Below are 19,621 nucleotides of genomic sequence, written 5' to 3'. Positions count from 1 at the left end.
GACTTTTAGAAGACATCTGAAGGCAGCCTTGTTTAGGGAAGCTTTTGATGTTTGATGCATTACTGTATTTTAATATTCTGTTGGAAGCCGCCCAGAGTGGCTGGGGAAGCCCAGCCAGATGGGTGTGGTGTAAATATATTATTATTATTGTTAAGTTGTGGGTTGACATAGCAGACGACACAGCGATTTCTCCAAGTAGCTCTTTATTTTGTAAGCTGGAATAGAACTGACTGCAAACAGCTCAGCCGGCCTGCTTTTATAGGCAGCCGGCTGTCAACATTGTAGCAACAACAGCCCAGCGTTTCCCGCCTAAAATAACTGACGTGGACCTGAGTGAAAACTATCTACAGACCTGAGTGAAAACTATATACAGTATCCCCCTGCTGGCCCAGGGTGAAACTTCACTACATAACAATTATTATTATTATTATTATTATTATTATTATTATTATTATTAAAGCTGCTAGCAGGCAATGGTCCTTCTCCTTCCTGCCCCAAGCAGCCAAGATCAGGCTTGGCTAAGTTCGAAGCCCTGACGAAAATTCCTTCGTGGCAGCAAATGTTGCTCTAATGAACTTAACTATTGACCTTTGATACACAGAAGTAAGCAGCCTAACTAGAAGAGGCTTGGAGGCATTGCGGAGAGCAAGACTTAAGTCTGTAGGGGGAAAGAAGGTCCCATTTATCTGTGTGAACCTTCCAGCTAATGCAGCACTTTACTTCCACGGCCATAAAATTGCTAATTCCTCTGGAGACGCTATTCAAAGATAGCATTGTGTAATACTGTACGGTTAGTTATTATTTTAATTTTTTCTCTTTTCTTTTACAAGGGATGAGAGCAGTCACCTTTGCATTTTCCACAACCCCCTTAGTTTAAATAGATTTGCACGAAGCTATAAAAGCAGTAACGTAATAAGCAATACACATGTTCCGGATAAGGTGAATTTAATCACAGAGGCGCTGATAGACCGAAAGAGTGTCTGGAATAAAGCACTGCTCTGTTAACAGGGCAGAAATTCGGCATATTTATATATTATGCCTGGCCAATCTGGAGGCCTCATACTGTCTACCAATCAGAAGGGCCGATGTTGCAGGCCCCCATTCCTGTCCCCCATGTAGCCCAGAGGGCCCAGAGGTCTGAGTGCAAGTGCAAGGACGTGATTGGATATTTTTGTTGCCCTAAATGAGGGATGGAGAAGCCATGAATCTTCAGGCATTGTTGGACTCCAACTCCCATGAGCCTCAGCCAGCATGAGCAATGGTCAGGGATGATGGGAGTTGTAGTCCAGCAAACACCTGGACAAGAGCAGAGTATAACCTGTCGAGAAAATAACAGTTTGTCTTCCTGTGATCAGATTTATTGGGGGGGGGGAGTCTCAGGGGCATAGAAAGTCACCTTTATACAGAGTCAGACCACTGGTCCATCTATCTCAATATTATCAGTCCCATAAGTCACACATTTCATGTCTAGTTCTGGGCATAGCTGTCAACTTTCCCCCTTTTTAAAGGGAAATTCCCTTATTCCGAATAGGATTCCTCGCAAGAAAAGGGAAAAGTTGACAGCTATGGTTCTGGCCCCACGATTTAAGAAGGATGTCGACAAGCTGGAAGGTGTGCAGAGGAGGGCGACCAAGATGATCAAGGGCAGGGGTAGGCAAACTCAGGCCCGGGAGCCGAATCCGGCCCAATCGCCTTCTCAATCCGGCCAGCGGACGGTGTGTTTTTACATGAGTAAAAAGTGTCTTTTTATTTAAAATGCATCTCTGGGTTATTTGTTATTTGTGGGGCCTGCCTGGTGTTTGTACATGAGTAGAATGTGTGCTTTTATTTAAAATGCATCTCTGGCTTATTTGTGGGGCATAGGAATTCGCTCATATTTTTTTCTTCAAAATATAGTCCGGCCCACCACATGGTCTGAGGGACGGTGGACCGGCCCACAGCTGAAAAAGGTTGCTTACCCCCGATCAAGGGTCTGGAAACCATGCCTTATGAGGAATGGTTGAGGGAGCTGGGTATGGTTAACTTGGAAAAGTGGAGATAGGAGAGCCATCTTCAAATATCTTACAGAAGAGGGAGCAAGCCTGTTTTCTCCTGCTCTGGAGGGTAGGACTCGAAACCACGGCTTCAAGTTACAACAAGGGAGATTCCGACTCAACATCAGGAATAACTTTCTGGCAGTAAGAGCTGTTTGACAGTGGGGAGATGGTGGACTCTTCTTCCTTGGGGGTTTTTAAGCAGAGGTTAGATGGCCGTCTATCATGGATGCTTTAGCTGAGTTTCCTGCATTGGGTTGGACTAGATGACCCTCGGGTGGCTGGCACCGTTCTATGTTCCTATGAATGGTTCCTGCTGTTGCACTTCTAGCAAGCCAGGCAAAGGGTGCAGCTCTGCCCTGCCCCATTGATGCCCCTGCCCCACCTGTTTCTGACCTCCCTGCCTTCTTCTCCCCTACCAGTCGCAATGGACACCAGCCACCACCTTAAATTATCTGATGCTCTTCCCTGGTTGGAGCGAGATTATCATAGCAGCTGGGCCTGGCTCTCTTGCCTGTGTCTTCCCCCTTGAAGAACCAGCTGGGTGACAAGTTAATTAAATAGCTCATTTGTAACGGTTACATCTTGCTGCTTTGTTTAGGCCTTGTCATACAATCGGTCCCCTTCAGCCGGTAAATGATGCTATCTATTGATTCTCTGTGCTGGTAACATTTACAGCCTTTTGTCATCTGCTGTTTCCTTGATAGATCTGCTGGTAGCTGCTAATGTCGGAGCCTGGATATAAATCCAGCCTTGTTGTTTGTTGGTTTTTTAAATCCTCTTATCCCCGCAATTTTGGCCGACACTTTCACTGCTGCTAACGCAATCCCTCTGGAGAGCTCCTGTCACCTCGCAAATCCCAATTTGTAACCTTGTAATGTGTGGTGCTCATGCACATGCCCTCCCAACACCTTGAAGGCAAAAACCAAGAGGCCATGTTCCCAGATGCCATCTTCCAGTTTTGTAATTGCGAGAGAACGGCGGCCATTTTGGGCGCTGTGATCTCACGTGATTTCACACTGCGATATCCTCCTGGAAAATACAACAACTTTTTAGTGGGGTGGGGGAGAAGTTGCGGCATGAAATCATGGGAGATCATGATGCCCAATATGGCCGCTTTTCTCTCACGATAAAAAACGGGGTGTCCATGTTTTTCTGGGGTACGGGATGTCCACATTTTTTGGGGTATGCATGCCTGGCTCACACCTAAATCCATGCAGTGCTTGGAACAACTAATTTCCCCAAGGACACTCACTGGTACTTTTTACTGCTGAATTTCCCTTCCCCCCCTTATTTATTTATTTTCATGGATTTACTGCCTTTCTTCCACCATGGAAACTCAAGTGGCTTGGGACAGATGGTACCTGCAAACCATAGTTTACTGGACCGAGATTGTGATGGGTCATAGAATTTGGAAGCTACCTTATACAGTCTGCCTCTATGTTTCGGTCTAGCCTTATTACAGGTCAGAATCTGTCGCCTTAGCTAATCATGTGCTCACTTTGCTTTCCCAGCTATCAAGGAGAAATACTCGGACTGGACGGCGTTCCTCATACGTGATTTGACGGGCTCGCGAACAGCGCCTGCAAATTTACTGGAAGGCGTATGTATTGAGTTAATATATCCTCTTGAGTGCTACAGTGTTTGTGGTGGTACGATTATTTAAGCCTGTAAAATTGACTCCCCTCTCCTCGCTTTTTAGCCCAGATCTGACGAGGCGGCGGGTGAGAAGGAAAGCACTGATTGTTTGCATGTGGGTCATCTAAGATAGGCACAGCTTTTAAGTGCAATTACATTCTTAAGTGATCGGATTCTAGGCTATTGGAGAGGTGGAGAGGGAGGCAAACAGATCCAGATTTTCTTATTTGGGTTTCTTTCAACGCATGGAAGCAAGACAGTCTATGCTTGTTTGGAATTCCTTTTCACAGTAATGACCTTCGTAGAGACATTGACCTGGTTAGTGTAGAGCATAGGCGCTAGGTCTTGGGGTACCAGGGTACCCACAATTTTTTTAATGGGTGCTTAACATTCACAACACAGGCCTCTGTCGTGACTTCTGGTTTCTATTGGAAGTTGTCACAGAGCCCTGACACGACCTCCCAGATGATGTAGAAACCGGAAGTCACTCAGAGGTCTTGGACGTAACCTCCGAGACCCTGTGAGGCCTTGATAGTGCCGGCGCATCGCCAATGTGATGTCATGATGTCATGTTATGTCATGGGCGCCGTTGGGGATCCATAACATAAGGCCCAAGTCAGCGCCCCTGGTGTAAAGGGCTGGAAAACACATTCTCCTCTTGATATTGTTAATCCTAGCCAGCAGATATGGTAAGATCTGTGGTCCAGCAACATCTAGAGCAGGCTTCCTCAAACTCGGGAATTGAGACTACAATTCCCATCATCCCTGACCACTGATCCTACTAGCTAGGGATCATGGGAGTTGTAGGCCAAAAACATCTGGAGGGCCGAGTTTGAGGAAGCCTGATGAGGAGTGCTGTAGGTCCCCATGCCCATCATATAACAAGGCAATTCTCTTATCTTCACGATCTCCTAATTGGCTGCAGTTTGGGTGAGATTAAGCTGTGAGAGTATTGCTGTTCGGTTCAGTGCGTCCACAACGGTGTGGAGTTTGTGTGGGATGGTTCTGAGTTGTGTTTTTTCAAGATGAGGGTTATCTCCAGTCCAGCTGTGATTCCTGCATTGCAGTGTGGGGGGGGGGGTTGGACTAGATGACCGCTGGGGTCCCTTCCAGCTCCACAATTCTATGATTCCATTCTTGGTGCAACACAGAGAGATGCAAATCTGGGCATGCACCACAGTGTGTGGCTTGCTAATGCACTGCTGGAGGAATGAATATTCTTGATGCCTTGTGGTGTTTTTTCAGTAAAATGAGCCCTGGATATTCCACTTTTTTTTTAATAGAAAAGCCTCTAGCTCTTTATTTTCCTGAGAAATACGCAGGCAGTACATTCTGTCTGGCTGCTCAATTCAACTCATTCCCAGTGTTTATTCTGCCCAGTGACACCCAACTGCATTTTATTGGAGTATTTAATATACCCCATAGCTTTTAATTTTAACAGAACAAGCAGCTTGCATTTCAGTCTCTGCTGGTTTTGAGGTGTACTAACTTTCAGCTTCTCCCCATGATCACCATCGCTGCAAAACTTATGGCTCTAGGCTTGTTTCACAGTTTGCTATCCGAATTGGTGGCTTACTTGCTAGAATAATCGCTCTTGCATTGTTTGCTCAATAGTCAGGAGTGAGGATCGGGCGGGTGTGTGTGTTTGTGTGCAAATTGTAACTGGTTCCAGATATTACTATTTTTTAATGACAATTATTATCACCATCACTGCTTATCAGTTTAGCAAAAAGGCTATCTAGACCGTAGTGCTTCCTTACGGGGTCCTTTTGCTGTAGAAATGGATGCTCAAGCCAGAGTTGATTATTATCTATAGACATCCTGCTCTCCTTCTGTTTCCCCCATTCCTCACCTAAGAGTTTTAATCAGGCAAACCCCAAACCAACAGGAACTTAAAAACACATAGAATGAGTGCATATAAAAGCCCCGTTCGCACCCCACCAACACGGATATGCTTACGAGCCATCTGGAAATTGTCATGTTAAAAATATTCAAGATTTTGCAGATTGGATGCTTACGTTTCAAGAATGATTTTATTTATTTTGGTAAAGGGTTGAACCAGGTGCTGCTTTAACAGCGTGTTTAGCGACCACCTTTTTTTTGTTTTTAAAAATACAATTAATTAATTAACAAGCACATGGGATTGGGGTTAATTGGGACTGCAGTTTGCCAGTCCCCCCCCCGTCCCCGTCCCCCCCGTTGCAATACTACTTGCAGTGATCCCAACAAGCAAATTAGTCATTAGGGGAAAAAACAACTGTCATTGGCACCAATGGAAGCTTTTATTATAACGCTTTTGCCATGCTAGAGGACTTCATTGGGATTGTGGTTGGGGCATGAAGGATGAAGACTCTCTTTCCCACATGCTACAAAAACCTCTACAAAATCCTTTCCACCTGGTACGCAGGCTGAGACCCTACCTGCCCGCGGACTGTCTCGCCAGAGTGGTGCATGCTCTAGTTATCTCCCGCTTGGACTACTGCAATGCGCTCTACGTGGGGCTACCTTTGAAGGTGACTCGGAAACTACAACTAATCCAGAATGCGGCAGCTAGACTGGTGACTGGGGGCGGCCGCCGAGACCACATAACACCGGTCTTGAAAGACCTACATTGGCTCCCAGTACGTTTCCGAGCACAATTCAAAGTGCTGGTGTTGACCTTTAAAGCCCTAAATGGCCTCGGCCCAGTATACCTGAAGGAGCGTCTCCACCCCCATTGTTCTGCCCGGACGCTGAGGTCCAGCGCCGAGGGCCTTCTGGCGGTTCCTTCATTGCGAGAAGCAAAGCTACAGGGAACCAGGCAGAGGGCCTTCTCAGTCGTGGCGCCTGCCCTGTGGAACGCCCTCCCATCAGATGTCAAAGCGATAAATAACTACCTGACATTCAGAAGACATCTTAAGGCAGCCCTGTTCAGGGAAGTTTTTAATCTGTGATATTTTAGTGTATTTTTGGTTTTTATGGAAGCCGCCCAGAGTGGCTGGGGAAACCCAGCCAGATGGGCGGGGTACAAATAATAAATTATTATTATTATTATTATTATTATTATTATTATTATTATTTTATTTCCGACACATGCACACCTGGTCCTTTTTATAAAACAAAAAACACAGGTGTGTTTGCTGAACACGCTATGAAAATAATGTCTGGTTCGTTCTTCAGATTCACATTTGCTGACACACACGTGTGTGCGTGCACACACACACCCTAAAGGCCATACATAGCTCATCCTTTAAAAAAAATAATAATGTAAATCTAATTCAGAAATCAACACCCAGAATCCAGTGGCAACTGGTAGGGTGGAAGGTTGGGAGGTGGACAGTAGGTGGCGCCAGAGCCAGTGGCAAGTAGAGCCAGCTCATTCTAGTTTTGCCCCTGTCCTTCGCCGCCCTTCTGCTGAGTTCTGCAAGTGCAACACTGGGACTTAAGGAGAAGGACATTTTCAGGCAGGGCCACCCCCTGGAGTATTTGTAAGTAAGGAAACAGGGCAGGTGAGGGCTATCTGGGGGCAAACTGAAGATGGCTGGGCACTAGCTCATTTCTCCAAATGGACCAGCTTCTGCTGCCAGGATCTGAATATATGTGTGACTTTGCAAGGTGAACATTTAAAAGCTTACTCCTTTTCCCTAAACATTTCCTTGTCACAGCTCCCTGCAGTTAAGACCGTTTATTTTATTTTCACATAATCTGATTCCTGGGATATTAATAATATTTTTTTAAAAAATGGGGGGATGTGAGTCAATTTTGAAAAGAATAATTATCAAGCATTAAGCACAGTTAATTTCTCTTCCTGTTTTTCCCTTTTTTTTCTTTTGCTTTTGGAATGTATGACTGGGTTAAAATTAGGAGGAAGGAGAGACTGCTGGGATAAAGGTGAAGAAAAACCGTCATCCAACCGCAAACACACACACACACACACACACACACAAAATATAGAATAAAAAATTAAAAAATATAAATCTTCTGCTGTCTCTGTTACCGTGAGAAGACTTCGCATAAAGTTTAAAATAAGGAGTTTTGCTTCTGTTCAAACAGCCTCTGCGAGGGAAAAACCCTGTAGACCTCATTACAGTTGATTCCTTAATAGAGCTTCAGGATTCCCAGAGTCCCTTTCAATACTGGATAGTTAGTGTTCTTGAGAATGTTGGAGGAAGATTACGCCTTCGCTATGTGGGATTGGAGGAGACTGAATCCTATGACCAGTGGTTGTTTTACTTGGATTACAGACTTCGACCAGTTGGTTGGTGTCAAGAGAATAAGTACAGACTGGATCCACCTGCAGGTAAAAATACGAAAGAAAAAAAATGCAGAAATAAGTTTCCTAATGCTACAAATGTTATAGGCAGGTCCCTGCCTGCCTGCGGTTGATGAATAGTATAATATGCTTTAAATGTATGGTACCTGCATGGCCTTAGTTTGCTGTTACAGGTAACTCACGGCGTGCACACATTTAAGTTGCATAAGCTTTGCACAATTGGCAAAAGGAATTAAAAGTGGGCATAGAAGGATCAAGTGTCCGAGGAGAAAAGGACTTTGGCAACCTCACCCGCCTTTGAACCCAAGGTGTTTAGGCCATACATGATTTTGCTATCCCCAGAACGTAAGAGTAGGGCTGGGCGATATCTGGTTTTCAGCATCACCAGCTAAACATCACCGTATACCAATCGATCATGACATCTGAAATAAGGAGGCATGGGCGGCTGGCTTCATGGTTTTCCCCCACATCGGGATTTTTGCATAGTGCCCACACGCACACGTCATGATTTGCGATATACAGTGGACACTCGGGTTGCGAACGTGATCCATTTGGGAGGCACGTTCACAACCTGCAGTGCCGCGTCTGCGCATGCGCGGGTTGCGCCTCTGACCTTGATTCTAGGAGCAGCTGGAAGAGAGCTCTAGTTCCACTTAGTAGGAGAGCCTGCTTACCTCTCCCATCATGTTTTATTCTGGGGCGTGCAGTTTTGTGGGGGCGCAGTGAGGCAAGAGATTGCCCCAGAAGGAAAGGCTTTATTTTAATCTCACTTTCCTCCTGTGAATGGATTTACAGGCGTTTAAAGAAAAACCCGCTGTGAATTGCTTAAAAGCACTGAGTGAGGCAGCCAACGGAACTTTCCCGCCCCCTCGATTTACGGTTTTTGTACTTTGCAAAGCACGGTCATCAGTTGAGTCCTCAGGGCAGCTTAAAAGCAGGTTGCTGTGTGGGTCTGTTGGGACAAATCTGGTTAAATCTACCAGGTGTGCAAATGAGGCCTATATGAGTGAGTGAGTGAGTGTGTGTGTGTGTGAGAAAGAGAGAGAGAGGGAGAGAACGAGAACCCGGTAAAGTGGCCCACCTAGGAGAAAGCAAACTCTGTTCCTAAACTTCCTCTCCTTTTTGGGATATCTTTGGGAGAAGAAAAGGCTAAGGCATAAACGCTACACAAATCTGCAGTGGATTCCCTAAGGATGGCACCTTGTATGCCTCCTTTTGCCAACTCCTGCAGCCAAGCTGGTACCAAATTTATCTCAGCTTTCTTTTGGCTCACACCAGCAATGCCAAGACAAGGATCTTGTCGCCTGGGCAGTCCAGGCCTTCCAGACACTCTGCCCAGGCTTGCGCCACAGGGAAGCCACTTCGGTGCTGCTAATGCGGCGGTTTGACTTCACCCCTGGAGGCTCACTCCATTGCGTCTTGGGACAGATGGATGCCAACCACGTATTTGCAGACCCAGAACTTGAATGAAGCATTGCAGAATGTTAATACACACTGGTTCAACGTCCATGTGATTTCTGATGTGGTTTGTTTTAGAAATCTGTTCTCTGAAGACTATGTCTGAATGGCATTCTGCTCTGGATAAAGCCCTGATTGAGGCAGCACAATTTCCCCTCCCTATGGAAGTGTTTAAGGTAGGATCTGTTATTCCCTTTTCAGCTGAAACAACAGCCGGTTTGAATTTCGGTGGCATCGCTGTATTGGGCCCCTGACTCTCGTATCAGACTCATCCATCTTTGTTTGGAGAAAGGAATGGGGGAATGGGCTTCATGGAAACTGCCAGCTTGATGCCACTTTCTCCATAGTTCTATTACTGCTGCCGCCATTTTGAACCCTGGGCCAGTCCCTCCATGGGTTGCCTGTTGAAGCTATCTTTGCAAATTCCAGGCTACAGCTGTCCTCAACTTGGTGCCCTCCAGATCTGTGGATTCCAACGACCATCAGCACCAGACGACTGGTCAGGGTTGTTGGGAGTTGTAGTTCAACGTGACTGGATGACGCCAAGTTGGGAGAGGCTGTAGGCTAGAATGGGCACTTATAATCTTGCCGTTTCCATGCCTAGTGTTGTCGTTTCACTGAGAGAAAGCTTGCCTAACCTCCTAACACCATGTCAGACCGTAGGTCCATCTAGCTTGTACTGTGCAGTGGCGTAGCGCGGGGGGGGGGGCAGGCACAAAATTTGAGAGGAGGGCATAACCCACTCAGGCGCCAGCCCTCCCCCCCCCCATGTGAGCTGGCAGGGGGCACAACACGACCCTGCTTGGCTCTGGTGGAGGGACATTCCATCCGCATTGGCAGCTTGCCTGCCCCGGGTGCCGGCAACCCCTGCTATGCCACTGGTACTGTATGCACTGAACTGCAACATCTGCCCCAAGGTTTTGTGTTTTCGGTTTGTGTATTATTTTGGAAAAATGTGAATTGGTATCCTGGACTGGCTGGAGTCAGAGGGATTGTGGGAGGCACCGTTGGGGGGGAAAACCCCGCCCCGGCAATGGGAAGAAGGCTCAGAGCCAGGAGAGTGATGCTGGGAAAGACTTCCTCGAAAGCATTGCTGAGACCACTAGGCCTGAGCTGTGGTTTGTTTCCTTGAATAAAGATCCAACTTCACTGGCCTTGAGAGATTTATTTATTTTTGCTGCTGGCTCCAGCCCTGACATTTAGGTGGATTCGCTTTAATATCTGATCCAGGCCACGCTCCCTGCCCCCTTCCATCCCTAGACCTCAGCCAGTATTTCTTTCCAGCAATTTAAAATCCACTGTTTTACAAACAGTTAAATAGCAGTTTCAGGAACAGGGTGGCTTCTCAAAATGCACATCTCAGGTGTCAAAAGACCTGGGCCAGCATTTGCCAGTAGCTTCGTAGCGAAGGGGTCAGATGCAACTCTGTGGAGAGAAGGCAGTAGCTTCCCAAAAAATCCTGTTTCCTGCATCTTGCCTTCCCTTCCCTTCTTACTTTTGTTTGGATTTGAGTTTCTTGCCAGCTATGCCCTGTCAAAGCAATAAATTCTCACCTTGAGCCGCCTGGCTTGTGAGTTCAGTTTCCCCTGCGGTGAGGATATATATTGGTATGGAAAATTCTGCAGGTTTAATAAAAGGAGAAAGTGATGAATTGCAAACAAGTGCACTCTATCCTACAAGCACTTTTACAATAAGCTCTGAGTGGGGGTGCGGGGGTGTTATTGCTCCTGCTTTCAAAAAACACTTGGTTCCTGTGAAGAATGGGGAGTGGAATTACTAGCATCAAGAATACTGTCATGGCTGCAACGCAGGTCAGTGATGGAAGAGGTCCTCTTCCTTTTGATGAAAACCAGGCTGTTGGAAAGCAGTCGTTTTCCAGTGGTGTAAAACCACACAAAATTGGCGCATAATTGGAGGGGAGAGGGGTCGGTGCTGTGTTCGGAAGCGCAAAATGTGTGGCTTCTGGAATCGAATCCTTTCAATTGCAGAGTCCTGCAGACTCACTTAAATGTGACCCACTGAAAGGTTGGGGACACCACCAGCCCACTACTGCCTTAAGCGTTTGAAAGCAAGGATTCTTGATTTATTTCATTTTGTCTAAACACCATTTTAGCCCACCCTTCATCGTAAAGTGACCCCAAGCAGGAGAACAATTTTTAAAAACCAAATGTATTTCAATCAGTAATCATAGAACGAGCTGGTGAAACACCAAAGAACAACTAGGATAGCATTATTATTATTATTATTATTATTATTATTATTATTATTAAACCCTGCCGATCTGGCTGGGTTTCCCCAGCCACTCTGGGTGGCTTTCAGCAGAATATAGAAACAATATAAATATAAATGGTTAGCTAATTGCCCAGCAAACGCCCTGGTGAATCATCTAATTTGCAATCAGTTAAATTACAGTGGTACCTCGGGTTAAGTACTTAATTAGTTCTGGAGGTCTGTTCTTAACCTGAAACTGTTCTTAACCTGAAGCACCACTTTAGCTAATGGGGCCTCCTGCTGCTGCCGCGCCGCCGGAGCCCGATTTCTCTTCTCATCCTGAAGCAAAGTTCTTAACCCGAGGTACTATTTCTGGGTTAGCGGAGTCTGTAACCTAAAGCTTATGTAACCTGAAGCGTATGTAACCTGAGGTACCACTATACCTAAGTCTGGTCTATATATTACATGAGTATTTCATAGAACGCTTTGTTTATACAGATGAACCTAGGAGCTTTGAGATGCAAAGATGCCACAGAGTGGCTGGGGAAACCCAGTCAGATGAATCATAGAATCACACAATGGTAGGGTTGGGAGGGACCCTGAGGGTCATCTAGTCCAACCCCCTGCAAGACCACTTACATCCCCTCCTTCCTATTTTATCCTCAAAACAACCCTATAAGGTAGGCTGGGCTGAGAGGCAGTGACTGGCCCGAGGTCTCCCAGTGAGCTCTGGTTGGCCGAGTGGAAATTTGCACCCAGCTCAGGGTTCAGCAACCTTTTTCAGCTGTGGGCCGGTCCACCATCCCTCAGACCTTGTGGGGGGCTAGACTATATTTTGAATAAAAAAAATATGAACGAATTCCTATGCCCCACAAATAACCCAGAGATGCATTTTAAATAAAAGGACACATTCTACACATGTAAAAACACCCGGCAGGCCCCACAAATAACCCAGAGATGCATTTTAAATAAAAGGACACATTCTGCTCCTGTAAAAACACACTGATTCCCAGACCATCTGGGGGCCGGATTGAGAAGACGATTGGGCCGCATCCGGCCCCCGGGCCTTAGTTTGCCTTCCCCTGGTCCAGCCCTTTAACCGCTAGACTATACTGGCCCTCAAGTCTCTTAAGTATAAATTGGTAAGAGGGGTTAAGTATCACACAATCACATATATCTGCTATGTCGTATTGAACGTAAAGGACCTATGTTTGATGCACCATGTGGGATCCATGAGGCCCTACTTTCTTTTTTGTCTCAAGAGTAAAGAGAAAGAAAGAGAAGTCGTATTATCTGGCACTGATGTGCGCCAAGGAATTCAGAGAGCAATCCATCATGGCTGCGCGTCAATTTGAGCCTAATAGCAATTAAAAGCTTTGTGTTCGCTCCAGTGAAATGTATCCTTCAGAAATTATGTAGATTAATTGGCGTCTTGAAAGGGAGCATATGTTTGCCGTCTCATTCATTCCTCTGAATCTGAGACAGGCTGGTAAAAGGTTCGCTGGGAGGGAGCGTTTTGAAGCCACCTTCTCACGCTTCGCTTTAAACTGGGGCCCATCACCCTGGGAAGGCAGCCCGTCTAAGAGAAGGAAAACCCTGATCCTAAGCCCTGGCGGGATGTCTTTGGGAGGAGAAAATGCTCAGGAATAAACTCTACACAGATCTGGAGTGGAGTATTTGACGCGGGTGGCACTGTGGGTTAAACCACAGAGCCTAGGACTTGCCAATCAGAAGGTCGGTAGTTCGAATCCCTGCGACGCGGTTAGCTCCCGTTGCTCGGTCCCTGCTCCTGCCAACCTAGCAGTTCGAAAGCACGTCAAAGTGCAAGTAGATAAATAGGTACCGCTCTGGCGGGAAGGTAAACGGTGTTTCCGTGCGCTGCTCTGGTTCGCCAGAAGCGGCTTAGTCATGCTGGCCGCATGACCCGGAAGCTGTACACCGGCTCCCTCGGCCAGTAAAGCGAGATGAGCGCCGCAACCCCAGAGTCGGTCACGACTGGACCTAATGGTCAGGGGTCTCTTTACCTTTACTTTATGCCTCCTTCCAGCAATTCCTGCAGCCAAACTGGTGGTGCAAAACATCTTGCTCTTTTTTCCTTTGGACTACACCAACAAGGCCGGGGGGGGGGTCTTGTCATCTGGACCACAGTACACACTGCCCAGGCTTTCTCCTTGGGGAAGTCACTTCTAGGGTTGCCATATAGTCTCTTTACCCAGGACACGTCCTCTTTTTCAGGAATAATATTTCTGTCTGGGTAGATTTTTAACATTTGGCAAAATGACTGGGGGTTGTTGTTTTTTTGCTTCCAGTAACCCAATTTTTCTACTGCATTAGACTCGGACCTAAGATATCCGGCTAAGCTAGTCTGCAGCAGAGAATCACAACAGAGAAGCGTCTTAAACTAGCTATACATACTGTATAAATCCCTTCTCTTGTGACTGAACTAAAAGGATGCTAGCTCAGCTACAAGATCTTGGAGAAGGAGTCTGGGAGGGCAAGAGTTAACATCCCCCCTGCCCTTAAGGAGAGCCCATATGTACATGTTAAACAGTTTAATAAATTGTTCTGCGCACACACACAAATACTTTGATGTGGCAAGTGAGGGCGCAACATGTATATATTATTTAGTTGTTGAAAGTTGAGAACATTGTGGCTAGGAATATTATCACAGCTTCTATAGCCTACATATAGTAGGGGCATTTGAAATGAGAGTCGTCAAAGGGATCTGTATTTAAAAGTAGGAGTTAGCAAATGTGGCCTCTTTTTTGCTGTTCAAAATATGGCTACCTTAGTAACACAGCGGTTCGGCTTCACCCCTGGAGGCGAACTCCATTGTCTCTCGAGACTGACGGATGCCAGCAAAAGGGGGTGTGACTAAGGCAGAATGGAGAACAGAAGATACCAGGCCCATGTAGCCATGGTGGGCCCACAACTGCTGCTGCAAAGAGCACCCAGACCCCAGGAATTCATATAAATGGTGCTTGCTCCCTACTTGGACTCCACTGAGCCTCTTGGGCTTGCCGATCGGAAGGCTGGCGGTTCGAATCCCTGCGACGGAGTGAGCTCCCGTTGCTCTGTCCCTGCCTGCCAACCTAGCAGTTCAAAAGCACGCCAGTGCAAGTAGATAAATTGGTACCACTCTGGCGGGAAGGTAAACGGCGTTTCCATGTGCTCTGGTTTACGTTACAGTGTCCCATTGTGCCAGACGCGGTTTAGTCCTGCTGGCCACATGACCCGGGAAGCTGTCTGTCGACAAACACCAGCTCCCTCGGCCTGAAAGTGAGATGAGCGTCGCAACCCCATAGTCGCCTTTGACCGGACTTAATTATCTGGGGTCCTTTACCATTTTTACCTAATCACCTTCTGAGCTTCGGGGAAAAAGCCTTGGATTTATTTGTTTTTGTTTCATAGGACCATGACGACTTGAGGAACCACCTGTTCACGGTGGGCATGAAATTGGAGGCGGTGGATATGAAAGATCCATGTAGGATTTGTCCCGCTACAATATCAAAGGTGAGAAATTTAAAATGGGGGAAGGCGGGGGGTTGGACTAGATGACCCTTGGATCCCTTCCAACTCTAAAATTCTGTGATTCTAACACAGATGGAAAATAATAATTGTTAAGTTGTGGGTTGACATAGCAGACGGCACAGCAATTTATCCAAAGCAGCTCTTTATTTTGTAAGCTGGAACAGAACTAAACTGAGGAGCTCAGCCAGCCTGCTTATATAGAGCTACAGAACAATTGTAACTGTTGCAGCGTTCTAAAACTATCCAATCACTGAACGTCACTTTTCGATCCTTCATTTGCATAACTATCTACAGTATCCCCCTGCTGGCCCAGGGTGAGAACTTCAGTACATAACACTAATAATAATAATAATAATAATAATAATAATAATAATAATAGATTTCTTACTTTCCCTTTCCTGTGAGGTCCTAGGGTAGGTTATTAGTGGTAACCTCAATGGTGGGGACACTCTGACAAACTCTCCTTTAGCCAAAAAGAGCACTCCCACTTTATTTATTAATTATATTGCATTTCTACCCCACCTTTTCCTCCAAGGCACTCCAGGTGTCTTACGTGGTTCTCCCTCTCCCCATTTTATCCTCACAACAACCCTGTGAGGTACGTTTCGGACCTGAAGTGTGAAAATTGCAGACCCACTTTTGCTGATGAGTATCCCAAACCTAGTATTTTTCCATGCAAAATGAAAGGAAAACACAAGGCTGGTCCCTGAACACATTTGTTCTGTGTGTGTCGATGGCAGGGTTTTCCTTAATGCAGAATTGTTTGGTTCCCTCCAGGTTTTTAACAACCATTTCGTTCAAGTAACCATCGACGACCTCCGTCCCGAAGGGAGCGCAGCCTCCATGATTTGCCATGCCGATTCCTTGGGGATCATGCCAGTACAGTGGTGTCTTAAAAACGGAGTCCACCTGACACCGCCCAAAGGTCTGTATATATTTATATAGCTCTCTCTGGGCAAAAAGTCTTTCCTGGGTTTTCAGAGTGCTACAGTGCCCTGGCTAGCCCACAGCTTGTTCTGGTTTTGATAGTGGGTTGCAGGGTTGCGTAACCCAGGACGTAGGACGTGGAAGAAACCTATAAATGCTGCCTGCTAAATCTGGAGAGAGGGACTCAGCCATGAAGCTCCCAGATATTTACTGTATTTTTCCGTGTATAAGACAATGCTTTTTGCTTTTATTTATTTATTTATTTATTTATTTATTTATTTATTTATTCCCACCCCGCCCATCTGGCTGAGTTTCCCCAGCCACTCTCGGTGGCTCCCAATCAAGTGTTAAAAACAGTACAGCGTTAAATATTAAAAACTTTCCTGAACAGGGCTGCCTTCAGATGGCTTTTAAAGATAGGAAAGCTGCTTATTTCCTTCACATCTGAAGGGAGGGCGTTCCACAGGGTGGGTGCCACTACCGAGAAGGCCCTCTGTCTGGTTCTCTGTAACCTCACTTCTCGCAATGAGGGAACCGCCAGAAGGCCCTTGGCGCTGGATATCAGTTTCCGGGCTGAACGGTGAGGGTGGAGACACTCCTTCAGGTATACAGTACCGAGGCCTGCTAAGAAAAAATCAGGCAAAAATTGGGTGTCTTCTTATACACGGATAGTGAATGCAGAGGGGGGACGTGCGATTAATGGCAGTGGCGATTGGGCGGGTGATTGGTGGCTGTGGCAAGGCCTGCTGGCGATTGGCTGTGGCTGCGGCAATTGGGCAGGTGATTGGCGGCTGCGGCAAGTAGGTGGGTGGGTTGTTGGTGGCGGTGAGCAGACAATTGGCAGCTGCGGCGAGGCGTGTGATCGGCAGTGGCTGTGGCAAGCGATCAGCAGTGGTGGGCAGGCGAGTGAGCGATTGGCAGAAGTGACCTCCCCCACTCCTCCGAAAAGCTAAAGAACTTAATTTCTTAATTTGGGGCGTCTTATACATGGGGGTGTCTTATACACGGAAAAATACTGTATGTTTGAGAACTGGCATGGTGTACTGCAGCAGTCGCCAGCCTTTCTTGGGGACGCCATTTTGCAATCACAAATTGGAGAAGCTATTTTGGGCGCCACAGGAACACCGCAACCAAGCACACACCACAGTCTGTTTTAATAGCAACTGCAGAATTGCCTCTTTCAGCAAGGGAAAGGCATTCAGGAGGACCAGGAAAGACCCGCAATGGTGACTCCTTGCATAGTGGTTCAAGTTTTGGCTTAATGCTAGAGAAACCTGGCATCATCTCTAAGCCTAACTCAGTGTATCTCTAAGTCTAACCCACCCTACCTCACAGGGTTGTTGTGAGGATAATATATGGGGGGCAGAAGCATTTATTTCCCCCCCCATAAGCTTTATTACCATTATTAACAACCCAAAATAAGGGACGCAGGTGGCGCTGTGGGTTAAACCACAGAGCCTAGGACTTGCTGATCAGAAGGTCAGCGGTTTGAATCCCCGTGACGGGGTGAGCTCCCGTTGCTCGGTCCCTGCTCCTGCCAACCTAGCAGTTCGAAAGCACGTCAAAGTGTAAATAGATAAATATTATTATTTTTTTAATGCAAATTTATTAAAGTTTTTTTAAATACAAATGCGTAAATATTAAACAACATTACTTATATCATAACATAATTTTGTCGCTTCTTTGGACTCCCTCACATCTCCCGCTCCCACTTACATCATTACAAAAAAGAAATTTTTCAGGCAAATTACCCACTTCAAAGTGTAAATAGATAAATAGGTACCGCTCCAGCGGGAAGGTAAACGCCGTTTCCACGCACTGTTCTGGTTCACCAGAAGCGGCTTAGTCATGCTGGCCACATGACCCGGAAGCTGTACGCCGGCTCCCTCGGCCAATAAAGCGAGATGAGCGCCACAACCCCAGAGTCGGTCACGACTGGACCTAATGGTCAGGGGTCCCTTTACCTTTTTAACAACCCAAAAGTGCAATGGCAGTGTATTGCATCGCACCACATACAAAACAAGGAAGTCATAAATAACAAGAGAGATAGTTTCATTGCAGTTGAACTTCCAGTTCTAGGGTTCTATGAAATGGTGACACAACAATATTTTTCAAGACATCCTTATTTTTCCAAGCTGACACCTAAACACAATTAATAAATAAATTCTGCTTTATTATACCAACACAGCCTACTTTGGGGGCTGGTTTTCTGGGGACGGGTAGAGATTAGACTGCATGTTTTTCCTAAATTGAATTTACCCCTTTTGCCTGGAGGCAGATTTAATATACATTCCTTCCCTGCTATTAAACAACTGGAAGAAGAATTGTGCAGCTTCCCTGGGGCCAAAAATAGACCCATGTGCTCTCTCTGTTTGGTGCCAGCCAGCAAATGCATCTCCATTAACTGCCAACTAATGTAAGCACTCTGCTGGCACTGCTTATATTTACTAAGCTGGATTTATAGACCTCTTTTCTTTCTTTCTTAAACATTAAGAGCCATTGCGCCCTTTTACGAGCTGTTTAAGGGGAGGGAGCATTTGCTCAAGGATTACAGCACGTTGCAGAGAACGCTCAGCTATGCGCTCGAATGTAATCATGCGCTGCTCCTTGACTGCATGCTATTGCCGGCATCTGATATCTTAACATGGGCCGCTGCAGTTAATAAAACATTTAGCTGGTTATAAAAGGGCAGCTAGCCTCCAACCTCTAACACCTGCTGCCTGAGGTTGATGGGAGTTGTAATAATAATAATAATAATAATAATAATAATAATAATAATAATTTATTATTTATACTCCACCCATCTGGCTGGGTCCCCCCAGCCACTCTGGGCGGCTTCCAACAAAACACTAAAATACAATAACCTATTAAACATTAAAAGCTTCCCTAAACAGGGCTGCCTTTAGATGTCTTCTAACAGTTTGGTAGTTGTTCTTCTCTTTGACATCTGGTGGGAGGGTGTTCCACAGGGCAGGTGCCACCACCAAGAAGGCCCTCTGCCTGGTTCCCTGTAATCTCACTTCTCACAGTGAGGGAACTGCCAGAAGGCCTTCGGCGCTGGACCTCAATGTCCGGGCAGAACGATGGAGGTGGAGATGCTCCTTCAGGTATACTTCAGGTAGTACAACGCACCTGAACTGCACCCGGTTGGAGAAGGGCTGACCTCAGGCATGACCAAAGTCCAAAATTTCAGTAAGTGCATGGGTGGAAGAACAGAGCAGTGAAGACAGCTGGAGATTTGAGGCTGCAGCAGATCCAGCTGCCAAAGAGGCAAGCCGCCGTTCTTCAAAGGGACCTTGGCAGTGGGAACTTTTTGGTACCCAGAATCATAGAACTGCAGAATGCAAAGGGACCCCTGGGTCATCTAGTCCAACCCCCTGTTGCAATGCCGGAATCTCAGCTAAAGCATCCATGACAGATGGCCGTCCAACCTCTGCTTAAAAACCTCCAGGGAAGGAGAGTCGTCACCTTCCAAGCTGCCAAACTGCTTTTACCGTAAAGAATTTCTTCCTAATGTTAAATCACAGAAAAACATCTAATATTAAAAACTTCACTATACAGGACTGCTTTC

At 46.3% G+C, this 19,621-nt stretch overlaps 1 protein-coding gene across 3 annotated transcripts in view; it reads left to right on the top strand.

Moving 5' to 3' along the window:
- Window positions 1–19,621, top strand: part of SFMBT2 (Scm like with four mbt domains 2) — a 68,856-nt gene that overhangs the window by 22,247 nt on the left and 26,988 nt on the right. For all 3 annotated transcript variants that reach the window (XM_079992367.1, XM_079992366.1, XM_079992365.1), the window contains 5 exons: window positions 3,548–3,636; window positions 7,704–7,950; window positions 9,460–9,557; window positions 15,004–15,105; window positions 15,901–16,048. In XM_079992367.1, coding sequence (XP_079848493.1) covers window positions 3,548–3,636; window positions 7,704–7,950; window positions 9,460–9,557; window positions 15,004–15,105; window positions 15,901–16,048 — 684 coding nt within the window. The remainder of the gene's footprint in view (window positions 1–3,547; window positions 3,637–7,703; window positions 7,951–9,459; window positions 9,558–15,003; window positions 15,106–15,900; window positions 16,049–19,621) is intronic.

The sequence above is a fragment of the Podarcis cretensis genome (genome assembly GCF_951804945.1).
Source record: "Podarcis cretensis genome assembly, chromosome: 10".
Lineage (NCBI taxonomy): Eukaryota > Metazoa > Chordata > Lepidosauria > Squamata > Lacertidae > Podarcis > Podarcis cretensis.
The sequence above is the reverse complement of the archived record's forward strand: the minus strand, read 5'-3'. Positions and strand labels throughout refer to the sequence as shown.